General features: G+C 41.6%; 1 protein-coding gene across 1 annotated transcript in view; it reads left to right on the plus strand.

Annotated features, from left to right (window-relative positions):
• Window positions 1–8,362, plus strand: part of schip1 (schwannomin interacting protein 1) — a 16,640-nt gene extending 8,278 nt beyond the window's left edge. Inside the window, exons 3-7 of the mRNA XM_061217638.1 lie at window positions 1,708–1,825; window positions 3,124–3,321; window positions 5,967–6,090; window positions 6,993–7,086; window positions 7,559–8,362. Coding sequence (XP_061073622.1) covers window positions 1,708–1,825; window positions 3,124–3,321; window positions 5,967–6,090; window positions 6,993–7,086; window positions 7,559–7,610 — 586 coding nt within the window. The 3' untranslated portion in view covers window positions 7,611–8,362. The remainder of the gene's footprint in view (window positions 1–1,707; window positions 1,826–3,123; window positions 3,322–5,966; window positions 6,091–6,992; window positions 7,087–7,558) is intronic.
• Window positions 8,363–13,215: the final 4,853 nt, after the last annotated feature.

Here is a 13,215-nt window from a genome sequence, read left to right on the forward strand (position 1 = left end):
ACAGTCATTCCTCTGATTGATGCAGGCAACTGATTCCAATCAAGGCGGTGTATTGATTCTTTTTCTGCTTCTAATTACTGGAGAAAAAAAGCCTCATTGATTGGGCTGTTAAATGGCTCTTTGATGGCCGAGTCACCGACGCCCCGGCACTGGCTGACTGTATCGAGCCGCCTCTGACGCGGGGGGGGGGGGGGGGGGGGCGAGGGGCGAGGGATTAAGAAGAGGTGTGGTTAGCAGGAGGCTTTGGTTAGGGACTCCTCTGTGGGAGTACTGAGGGTCCTTTAATCACATGAGTTCACATGTTCCCAGGATGTCACCCTCTCCCTTGCCTCAAAAACAGGAGCATTATTAGCATTCAGTCATTCTGGACAGTATCCTGGACTCTGTCCCACAATGCAACACACTGTCACTCACTGACTCCTTAGGGGTTTAACGAGCAGTGGCTCTGGCCTTGTTTCTCCGGCCCTGTTTCTCCGGCCCTGTTTCTCCGGCCCTGTTTCTCTGGTCACACCATTAGCTTTTACAGTCAGGCATTGACAGTCCGGCATTTATCAGATGTACCATCCAGAGACACTCAACTACACACGTTACCGGTTAAACTACACATGTAACGGGCTACACTACACATTCGGCAGTGAGCAGAGATGATGCCAGGTTATCACTCACACCAAGCGGCCTTCTTCTCTGAAGCTCATTTCCTGGTCATGCTGAGAGACAGTGCTCTCTAGCCCCACTGCGGTTGGCTCCAGTAAAGGTCATTCAAACCCGTTTTCAATGTAAAGTCAATGGTACAATTGCGGTCAGAATACAAAGTAAAAAAACTCTGTGTTTTTTCTTCATCTAATACCTCCCCATGTGCTGATTTTGGGACAATACAGCAGTACCTTGTGGAAGAATCAGGGACCGAGATCTCTCTGTCTCTCACACGCTTAGTGAAGCAGCCGCCCCTGCAGGGCAGACTCTGGCTCCACGTGAACAACATGATACACAGTAAACTGAGGCCCAGGTCACAGTGGATCAGGTCACAGTGGATCAGGTCACAGTGGATGGTGACCTGGGCCTCAGCTTGCTGGTTCTGTTTGATCCCCAGCTGCCCGTATACACCCTGAGGTACTGAACTGAACTGCTTCAGTAAATGTGCAGCTCTATGAAGTATAAATAACCTCTCTCATACACACACTTTCTGCAGGAAGAGGAAGTAGTCTCGGCTTTTTCTGGGTTTAGTTTTGTATTTTATTAGCCTTTGTTGTAAAGTATGATGTAAACAAAATGTGTTATTACTACTGCTGCTACTACTACTGCTACTACTACTACTACTACTACTACTACTACTACTGCTACTACTACTACTACTACTACTACTACTACTACTACTACTGCTACTACTACTACTACTACTGCTGCTGCTGCTGCTACTACTACTACTACTGCTACTGCTGCTACTACTACTACTACTACTACTACTACTGCTACAGCTGCTACTACTACTACTACTACTGCTACTACTACTACTACTGCTGCTACTACTACTGCTGCTACTGCTACTGCTACTGCTACTACTACTACTACTGCTACACATGAAAGATGTTTGAAAAAAGACAACTGCTTTGGCACAATCTATTATCCTCTCTGTGCCAAACCTCTGTTGTTCTCTAAATGCTCCTGTTCCCTGCGCTAACCTCTCTCTGTGTGTCTGTGTGTCCGCAGGCTGCAGAGTGGGATGAACCTGCAGATCTGTTTCGTTAACGACAGCGGCAGCGACAAAGACAGTGATGCCGACGACAGCAAGACAGAAACCAGCCTGGACACTCCACTGTCCCCCATGGTACAGGCTAACGCTAGCTAACTCTCTACACTACCCATCGCACAGGCTAACGCTAGCTAACTCTCTACACTACCCATCGCACAGGCTAATGCTAGCTAACTCTCTACACTACCCATCGCATAGGCTAACGCTAGCTAACTCTCTACACTACCCATCGCACAGGCTAATGCTAGCTAACTCTCTACACTACCCATCGCACAGGCTAACGCTAGCTAACTCTCTACACTACCCATCGCACAGGCTAACGCTAGCTAACTCTCTACACTACCCATCGCACAGGCTAACGCTAGCTAACTCTCTACACTACCCATCGCACCGGCTAATGCTAGCTAACTCTCTACACTACCCATCGCACAGGCTAACGCTAGCTAACTCTCTACACTACCAATCGCACAGGCTAATGCTAGCTAACTCACTACACTACCCATCGCACAGGCTAACGCTAGCTAACTCACTACACTGCCCCATAAAGTTTAATGTCTTTGGCCAGTCTGCTGAATTCATAGCTGTACAAAACAAACAAACAAAATGAATGCTAAATGAATTAATAAACAATGTGTAATAATAAATAAATTAATAAATATTAATAAATAATGTGATTAAATTTTTTTTTTTTACTTTTTTTAAATGATAGACATACAATGCTAGATATAAATGAGAATGATATGTGTAATGCCTCTGCTCTCATTCGGTGATTCATACCAGTTCATATCTCATGTTAGTATTAATCACAACTGTATGATTATAGTAAATCCAGCAACCCCCAGATTAATGAGAAGTACCTCACAAGCCCTTTGGTATTGGTCAACATACTGAAGGGCTTCACTGGAACAGTCCAGATACTGGGTTACTGCATGCGGCCAGTCACACTCATACTGTGAGTCAGACTGGGAAACAGTGATCCACAATGAGAGGCTTTATTCTCATTTCCAGGACGGCCGGCTGGGCAAGCTTCCTCACGGGGGCGGGGGGCACAGACTCAGTAATGGGGGGGGTCCATGATAACTCCCTATTTTAGATGGAAAAATGAAAATGGCACATTGGCACTTTACACATTGGCTACATCTCGAGGGGTTATTCCTAATAAAGAATTTTATTATTAGCCCCCACGCTGTTCTTGTCCGTGTTGTGTGTGTGTGTGTGGAGGAACAGGAGGTGTGTTGTGTGTGTGGAGAAACAGGAGGAGACTATGCTAAGACTAACCAAACAGATGAACAGATGCACAAACCTTATGGCTTTGTTCTTTTATTTCTGTGTGTGTGTGTGTGTGTGTGTGTGTGTGTGTGTGAAACTCGCAGAGCAAGCAGAGCTCGTCCTACTCGGACCGGGACACCACAGAAGAAGACTGTGAGTCTCTGGAGGACATGGACTTCCTGAGCCGGCAGAAGAAGCTGCAGGCGGAGGCCAAGCTGGCGCTGGCGATGGCCAAGCCCATGGCCAAGATGCAGGTGGAGGTGGAGCGCCAGAACCGCAAGAAGAGCCCCGTCGCCGACCTGGTCAGTCCCCCCGCAGCCACACCGGCCAATCACACGTCAGCTCAGAGCGCTCTCAGCCAATCGCACGTCAGCTCAGACTGCCCTCAGCCAATCACGTGCGCTCACTAACTGCTCTCAACCAATCACACATGAGGAGTTCAATGGCTGCTGTCAACCAATCACACATGAGGAGTTCAAAGGCTGATGTCAACCAATCACACATAAGCTCAGTGACTGCACTCAGCCAATCGCACATGAGGAGCTCAGTGGTCTGACTCCATCTCGCTTATTATTATTTAAAACTCACTGACCCTAAGCACCCCCCCCCCACATCCCCCCATCTGTCTTCTCCTCTTTACCCGGGGGAACATGCCGCTTATTCTCCATGAGCTGGGGGTTGGCTGATCTATTATTTATGTCCCAAAATGCACTGGGTGCTGCTGCCGTGTCTGTGTGTCAGATATACTCTCACTCTGCACCCCAGAGCCGGCGGACCCTATGAGTTTCCCACATACTGTCATCAGGCCGGGGAAGGCACCATTCAGTGCGGCACACTGGCCGCATTAGCTCTTGCCAACGTGGTCGAACAAAACACGAGTCTTCTGTGAGCTGTACGGCTCAAAAAGCCATATACATTAAAGCCATAAGTGCACCCCAGCTACACATTTAAAACACAGATTTTCATCATTACAGTGCAGTTCTGCAGCATTCTGTTCCCTGTGGTATTTGCTTTTTTAACTGAATCAGCACAGCGAGTAAATCAACACATTCTGGGACGTTCCGGGGAATGACTCTGCTGTTTGAGGCGTGTTTGTAACTCTTAAATATATTCTTCATTTCGGCACGGCGAGGTGCTGGGAGCTGTGTGAATGTTAAGCACAGATATGTGTGATTCGCCAGTGATGCAGCGCTGTGCTGCTCTGGGGGCCAGGGCCCATCTCAGTGCTGGTGTTTGGACGGCTCTCCTGGGAAGCCCTTCACACCGCGGATGTGAAGACTGTGTGGGAGAGGGAGGGGGTTTGCAGCGTGGCTTTCCACAGAACACACATCCCACTGAAACTGAAAGAGAGAGAAAAATATTTGCGTACATAAATCGACTTTAAAAATAGCATTTGATTCAATCTGGCAGGAGGGCCTATATTATAAAATCCTGCAAAGTGGTGTCGGGGGTTTATTCGTTTATGGCATAATTAAGTCAATCGATATGAATAACGGTATAAAGTGCGCTATAAAACTTGGCAAACAGATTTCTTCACACAGGGGCGTTGGGCGAGGCAGGGCTGCGGTTTGAGTCCAACATGGTTCAATATCTACATAAATGAGTTCGCGGTGTCGACCGTCTTCAGCGCCTGGTCTCGCTCTGAACGAGTGAGAGTGAAAGTGAGAGATCGTCGTGCGAGAGCCGTGGAGCTCCACATGTGATCTCTATATCATATCATATATTAATATCTACATAAAGTGAGAGTGAAAGTGAGAGATTGTCGTGCGAGAGCCATGGAGAGCCACTGGCTGAGAGCGTGTGGTGACAACAGGAAGTGATGAACAACAGGAAGTGATGAAGCCGCTCGGGGCCAATCAGCTGTGAGAGAGGAGTTGAGGAAAAGGCTGGGGAATTCTGCCACACACACTGAGAAACCCCCCCCTCCCCCTCCCCCCTACTGGCCTCAGTGAATCAACAGTGCCACTCGCCGTGACAACCATCACAGTAAAAACACCACTACAGCCTCAGTATCAGCCTGGCACACGGTGTGACGAGAGAGAGAGAGAGAGAGGGAGAGAGAGAGGGAGAGAGAGAGAGAGAGAGGGAGAGAGAGAGAGAGAGAGGGAGAGGGAGAGAGGGGGGGCAGGAGAGAGAGGGGGGCAGGAGAGAGAGGGAGAGAGAGGGGGGCGGGAGAGAGAGGGAGAGAGAGGGGGGCGGGAGAGAGAGGGAGAGAGAGGGGGGCGGGAGAGAGAGGGAGAGAGAGGGGGGCGGGAGAGAGAGGGAGAGAGAGTGGGGCAGGAGAGAGGGAGAGAGAGACAGAGAGAAGGGGGCAGGAGAGAGAGAGGGAGAGGAGGGGGGCAGGAGAGAGACAGAGAGAAGGGGTAGGAGAGAAAGAGAGAGCGAGAGAGAGAAGGGGGTGTATGAGAGACAGAGAGCGAGAGAGAGAGAGAGAGGCAGAAAGGGAGAGAGGTAGGAGGGGAGATGCATTATGATGTAACTGATCCCATGAGGCAAACAGAGAGGAAGTGACAGGACATGCTCTTGCACAATATCCAAACGCCAAAGTTTTCACTGCAGTAAACATGCTCATCGTAATGAACGCTTTTCACTGCAGAAATGACTTATCACGGGTTTATTTATTAAGTTAAAAAAATAAATAGATTAAAAAAATAAATAATTGGAAGTAGAAGATATTAGCTTGTTTCTAGTTAGTTTGCTTGACAAGTGTATTTATTAGCAAATAAAATGTGGGTGGAGGTTGGGGCGGTGGCACTGCGCTGGCTGTGTCTCTGACAGCGGTGGATCTGAGCTGGCAGCTCCTCAGGCCTGCTGTAGGATGAGTGTGGCGTGGAGTCAGATCTCTGAGTGAGGCTTCAGCGTCTGTGTGTAACGCGTGTGTAGCTGTGTCTGCTCTGTGTGTGTCTTCTTGCCCCTGGTCTGAGTAAGTGTTCTTCTGCCCCTGCAGTTGCCCCACTTGCCCCACATCAACGAGTGTCTGATGAAGAGGAGCCTGAAGCCCACCGACCTGCGGGGCATGACCCTGGGGCAGCTACAGGTCATCGTCAACGACCTGCACTCACAGATAGAGAGTGAGTACTGCTCACACACACACACACACATCGTCAACGACCTGCACTCACAGATAGAGAGTGAGTACTGCTCTCACACACACACACACACACACACACTCATACATACACATACACACACTCACACACACACACACAAACACTCATACAGGTCATCGTCAACGACCTGCACTCACAGATAGAGAGTGAGTACTGCTCACACACACACATCGTCAACGACCTGCACTCACAGATAGAGAGTGAGTACTGCTCACACACACACACACATCGTCAACGACCTGCACTCACAGATAGAGAGTGAGTACTGCTCACACACACACACACGCACACACACACACTCATACAGGTCATCGTCAACGACCTGCACTCACAGATAGAGAGTGAGTACTGCTCACACACACACACACACACACACACTCATACATACACATACACACACTCACACACACGCACTCATACATACATATACATACACACATTCACACACACACACACACACTCACAGTCACACACACACACTCACACACAACACTCACACACAGACACACACACATTGTTGATGACTCTCTCAGCTCTGAATGAGGAGTTGGTGCCATGGTTAGTGCTGATGGTGGTTGTTGCTGGTTGTTGCTGGTTGTTGCTGACTCTCTCAGCTCTGAATGAGGAGTTGGTGCCATGGTTAGTGCTGATGGTGGTTGTTGCTGGTTGTTGCTGGTTGTTGCTGACTCTCTCAGCTCTGAATGAGGAGTTGGTGCCATGGTTAGTGCTGATGGTGGTTGTTGCTGGTTGTTGCTGACTCTCTCTCTCTCTCAGCTCTGAATGAGGAGTTGGTGCCATGGTTAGTGCTGATGGTGGTTGTTGCTGGTTGTTGCTGGTTGTTGCTGACTCTCTCTCTCTCTCAGCTCTGAATGAGGAGCTTGTGCAGCTGCTGCTGATTCGGGACGAGCTGCACATGGAGCAGGACGCCATGCTGGTGGACATCGAGGACCTGACCAGGTGAGAGTGCACCTGCAGCGTCCCACAATCCACCTGTGCCCTGCAGTGCACCTGCCCACTATCCAACTTCATCTTTACATACACACCCCTATTATCTAAAATATCTACAAAACAAACATACATGTTTTTTTTTTGTTTACATGTTTGTCTATTCACCAGATATGAACATACAAAATGATCCCTACATAGAAGTGTTCAGAGATTTGCAGAACGGACGGTTCTGTTGTGAGTGGTCCTGTGGTCCTGTGTGATCTGCAGCACTGAGGTGATCTAGATTTCGAGCTTTTCCTTCCAAAGTTATGGACTTCTAAACTATGTACATTTTCATAACTTTGTAAGGAAAAGCTCGAAATCAAAATCGCCTCATGACCACAGGTCCATCGCTCTCAACGGAACCGTTTGGACCAACAGACTAACACACTCTTCCTCTCGTCCTCCTCTTCCTCTCGCCCTCCTCTTCCTCCTGCTGCAGGCATGCAGAAAGCCAGCAGAAACACATGGCTGAGAGAACCCCGTCTAAATGAGCTGTCCGACCCCTGACCCGCGCCCCACGACCCCCGCCCTCTGACCCCTGACCCCGGCCCGCGCCCTCTGACCCCTGACCCCGGCCCACGCCCTCTGACCCCTGACCCCGGCCCGCCCCAGCAGCCTGCAGGAGGGCCTCGCTGTCATGCGCTTCTGTGGTTGTGTATTCGCTGAAGGAGGAGACGCCGTTACGTGTTCGTCATGAAAACTTCCACGCTTCCTGTGCAGTGACCGATCGGCCGCGCTTCTCTGTACCTTCTTTTAAACTCTCCACATTCACCACAAAATTTTAACTGTCAATTATATATACATATGTACCTAATAAAGTGCTCACTGAGTGTATATACATATGTATGTATATATGCACACGAATGGGTGGAAAACGATATTAGTTAAATAGAAATGAAATAAAACATTGTATAAAAGCTAAAAACTAACTTCTGAAATGTTTAAGTTGGACAGTATCTAAAGTTGGCCTCTTTCTATTCTGCACAAATGGTAGTTTTCAACTGAGAAACTTTTATTTGAAGGTGCTAAGTGAGCCTTGTAGTCAAAGTTGTAGCATTTGTTTGTTAATATGTTCACTCTAATCGGTCTTCAACATTTTGTAAATGTTGATTTTCTGACACGAGTCATTTTAAAAAAGAAGAAAAAGAAAACTGTGTTATCGTTTTCATGCAGCTGTATTCAGAGGAGGGGACATTTATGTACAGATATGTAAAATAAATAATAAATAAAACTTTGTTTCATATTCCATGGCTCATGATCATATTCTTTGCAGGTGGGACTTTCATCAATGTTAAATGTGGCTGTTGAATTTAAACAGACCCTGGCAGAGAATGGGTTCAGTTTATTGGTGTTGACAAAATGGCTGAATTCTTTTGGTATTTAAATATGTTCATGAATACAATATGTATGAACATACATATCATTTGAAAAGTAAGTGCAACATTTCACACAATTTGACCAGCTTTCAGCCAACCTTAAATTGCCAAATATTCCTGAAATACAGACAGAGCAGATGGGGAGAGGTGGATCCACAGGTCAGTTACAGACATGGCAGAGGGGGAGAGCTGGATCCACAGGTCAGTTACAGACATGGCAGAGGGGGAGAGCTGGATCCACAGGTCAGTTACAGACATGGCAGAGGGGGAGAGCTGGATCCATAGGTCGATCGGTTATATGTCAGGCTTTCAGATAAAATGTTTCCACAAAAGGATGTGCTCATGTTTTCTTGAGAAGTTCAAGAACCTCGTTCTAGCTTCCATTCCATCTCAAGGAACATTTAACTGGTTAGAATTTCCTTGGATGGTGGACCTCTTTCAGGTTGAAAAAAAAAGATGATGAATGAACTTTGCATGCTGCTGTTTTGCACGGAAAAAAACAATGCAATTGTGAAAATAATTTAAGAAATTCTGCCTCCGTCTGTTATAAATACAGAACATCTGTTGGTAAAAAAAAAGTATTTTTCTCATTTTGTCAGTGCTTAAAAAATGTCATTCATTCATTCATTCATACCATGGCTGTTGGAAAATAAACGATTTCTCATCCATCTAAATAAAGCATTTTCATCATGAATTTGTATTCATTCGTGTCACAGTGTTTGTAAAATAAACACGGATGCATTTTTTTTCAGGTATTTCATATGAAACATCGAACTCTCGCTTTGCAGAACATTCAACAAAAAGGACAGGGCCTTCAAAGAAGAAGTAGAGATGAGGGAATGAAATAGGCAACACAGTTGTGGATAATATAATCAATATATATATAATATAATATAATCAACTGTGGATCAACAACTTATACATCATAACTTATACATAACTACTTCAAGAGGGAGAGCTGATAAGTACTATTGCAGGCACAGAGTAATTAACCAGTTACACTGTACTGTATATATCTCTATACTGTACAACATACAGTACTGTGCAAAAGTCTTAGGCACCTGCATAACATTCTGTACAGATAAGATTCTTTCAGAAATAATTCAATGAAAGGTCCTAAATAAAAGTATACTATATATTTGACATTACATTTTAGTAATTTGGCAGAATAGTTAAAAACTGAATCAAGTCTATATTTTTTGTGACCACCCTTCGGCATTAAAACTGCATCACTTCTCTGAAATAGGCAACGCTCTCCTGCAGTTCTATAAGACAATCAGCAGGGAGGTTGCCACAGTCTTTCTGCAGTTGGCTCTTTGCTTCTGATCTCAGACAGCCTTGATCAAGTTAGTATGTAAAAAGTAGTAAATTGCTTATAGTAATATGCTATTTTCTTAAATTAAATACAACAATGTGTGTGAAAATAAAATCTTTCGCAAAATGAATATTTGGAACTCTCAAATGTGTTATTTTATAGATAACACACACAAAAAAAAGAAACATATATATGTATATTTAATAAAGTCATAAGGGCCTCTCTGTGTGGACTTTGCATGTTCTCCCCGCGTGGGTTTCCTCCGGGTAATCCGATTTCCTCCCACAGTCCAAAGACATGCAGGTTAGGCTGATTGGAGAGTCGAAATTGCCCGTGGGTATGAGTGTGTGAGTGAATGGTGTGTGTGCCCTGCGATGGACTGGCGACCTGTCCAGGGTGTATTCCTGCCTTTCGCCCAATGTATGCTGGGATAGGCTCCAGCCCCCCTAAGACAATAATGAATGGATGGATGGCTATAGACTCGTGTCATTTTTCATTTTTCAGCTAAACACATTTTTCATAAAAGAAATTCTGAAAATGCATTTCTCATAATTTATTTCAGCATTGTTCAAATATAAATATGATTAGCTATCCATATGCATTAAAAAATGCCAGCATTATTTGTTGCCCTTTTCACATTTTTGGACATAAGACTTTAGTCTTATTTATTTTTCATTTTCCAGATTAACACATTTTTCATAAAAAAAATTCTGAAAATGCATTTCTCATCATGTATTTCAGCATTGTTCAAATATAAATATGATTAGCTATCCATTTGCATGAAATAATTACAGCATTATATTTTACCCTTTTAAGATTTTTGGACATAAGACTTTAGTCTTATGTATTTTTCATTTTTCAGATTAACACATTTTTCAGAAGATAATTCTTAAAATGCATCTCTCATCATTTATTATAGCTTTGTTAAAATATGAATATGATTAGCTAATATTTGCATCAACAAGTGACAGCATTATTTTTACCCTTTAAAAATTTTAGGACATAAGACTTTAGTCTTATCTATTTTTTATTTTTCAGATAAACACATTTTTGATAAATGTCTTAAAATGAATTTCTCTTCATTTATTTCAGCATTGTTCTAATACAAATATGATAACCCATCATTTGCATAAACAAATGGCATACCATTGTTTTCGCCCTTTTCACAGTTTTGGACATATGACTATGATGTATTTTTCATTTTTCAGAGAAACACTTCTTTTTTTAATGCATTTCTAATAATTTATTTCAGCATTGCTGAAATATAAATCTGATCTAATATAAATATAATCTATCCAGTTGAGTCAAAAAGCGAAGTTAATTTTTTCCCCTTTTTTCACTTTTAGAAAGGAATTATTCTTATGTATTTTTCATTTTTCAGATAAACACATTTTTCATAAAAATAATTCTTAAAATGCATTTCTCATAATTTATTTCAGCATTGTTCAAATACAAATATGATTAGCTATCCATTTGCATCAACAAATGACAGCATTATTTGGACCATTTTAAGATTTTTGGACATAAGACTATAGTCTCATGTATTTTTCATTTTTCAGATAAACACATTTTTCATTAAAGAAATTCTGAAAATGCATTTCTCATAATGTATTTCAGCATTGTTCAAATATAAATATGATTAGCTAATATTTGCATCAACAAGTGACAGCATTATTTTTACCCTTTAAAAATTTTAGGACATAAGACTTCAGTCTTATCTATTTTTTATTTTTCAGATAAACACATTTTTGATAAATGTCTTAAAATGAATTTCTCTTCATTTATTTCAGCATTGTTCTAATACAAATATGATAACCCATCATTTGCATAAACAAATGGCATACCATTGTTTTCGCCCTTTTCACAGTTTTGGACATATGACTATGATGTATTTTTCATTTTTCAGAGAAACACATTTTTCATCAAAGAAATTCTGAAAATGCATTTCTCATAATTTATTTCAGCTTTGTTGAAATATAAATATGATTAGCTATCCATGTGCATTAAAAAATGCCAGCATTTTTTTTTGCCCTTTTCACATTTTTGGACATACGACTTTAGTCTTATTTATTTTTCATTTTCCAGATTAACACATTTTTCATAAAAAAAAATTCTGAAAATGCATTTCTCATCATGTATTTCAGCATTGTTCAAATATAAATATGATTAGCTATCCATTTGCATGAAATAATTACAGCATTATTTTTTACCCTTTTAAGATTTTTGGACATAAGACTTTAGTCTTATTTATCTTTCATTTTCCAGATTAACACATTTTTCATTAAAAAAATTCTGAAAATGCATTTCTCATCATGTATTTCAGCATTGTTCAAATATAAATATGATTAGCTATCCATCTGCATGAAATAATTACAGCATTATTTTTTACCCTTTTAAGATTTTTGGACATAAGACTTTAGTCTTATGTATTTTTCATTTTTCAGATTAACACATTTTTCATTAAATAATTCTTAAAATGCATTTCTCATCATTTATTTCAGCTTTGTTAAAATATAAATATGATTAGCTAATATTTGCATCAACAAGTGACAGCATTATTTTTACCCTTTAAAAATTTTAGGACATAAGACTTTAGTCTTATCTATTTTTTTTTTCAGATAAACACATTTTTGATAAATGTCTTAAAATTAATTTCTCTTCATTTATTTCAGCATTGTTCTAATACAAATATGATAACCCATCATTTGCATAAACAAATGGCATACCATTGTTTTCGCCCTTTTCACAGTTTTGGACATATGACTATGATGTATTTTTCATTTTTCAGAGAAACACATCTTTCTTAATGCATTTCTAATAATTTATTTCAGAATTGCTGAAATATAAATCTGATCTAATATAAATATAATCTATCCAGTTGAGTCAAAAAGCGAAGTTGATTTTTTCCCCTTTTTTCACTTTTAGAAAGGAATTATTCTTATGTATTTTTCATTTTTCAGATAAACACATTTTTCATAAAAATAATTCTTAAAATGCATTTCTCATCATGTATTTCAGCATGGTTCAAATATAAATATGATTAGCTATCCATTTACATCAACAAATGACAGCATTATTTGGACCCTTTTAAGATTTTTGGATATAAGACTATGGTCTCATGTATTTTTCATTTTTCAGATAAACACTTTTTTCATCAAAGAAATTCTGAAAATGCATTTCTCATAATTTATTTCAGCATTGTTCAAATATAAATATGATTAGCTATCCATATGCATTAAAAAATGCCACCATTATTTGTTGCCCTTTTCACATTTTTGGACATAAGACTTTAGTCTTATTTATCTTTCATTTTCCAGATTAACACATTTTTCATAAAACAAATTCTGAAAATGCATTTCTCATCATGTATTTCAGCATTGTTCAAATATAAATATGATTAGCTAT

Source organism: Conger conger, chromosome 13 (genome assembly GCF_963514075.1).
Source record: "Conger conger chromosome 13, fConCon1.1, whole genome shotgun sequence".
Taxonomy (NCBI): Eukaryota; Metazoa; Chordata; class Actinopteri; order Anguilliformes; family Congridae; genus Conger; species Conger conger.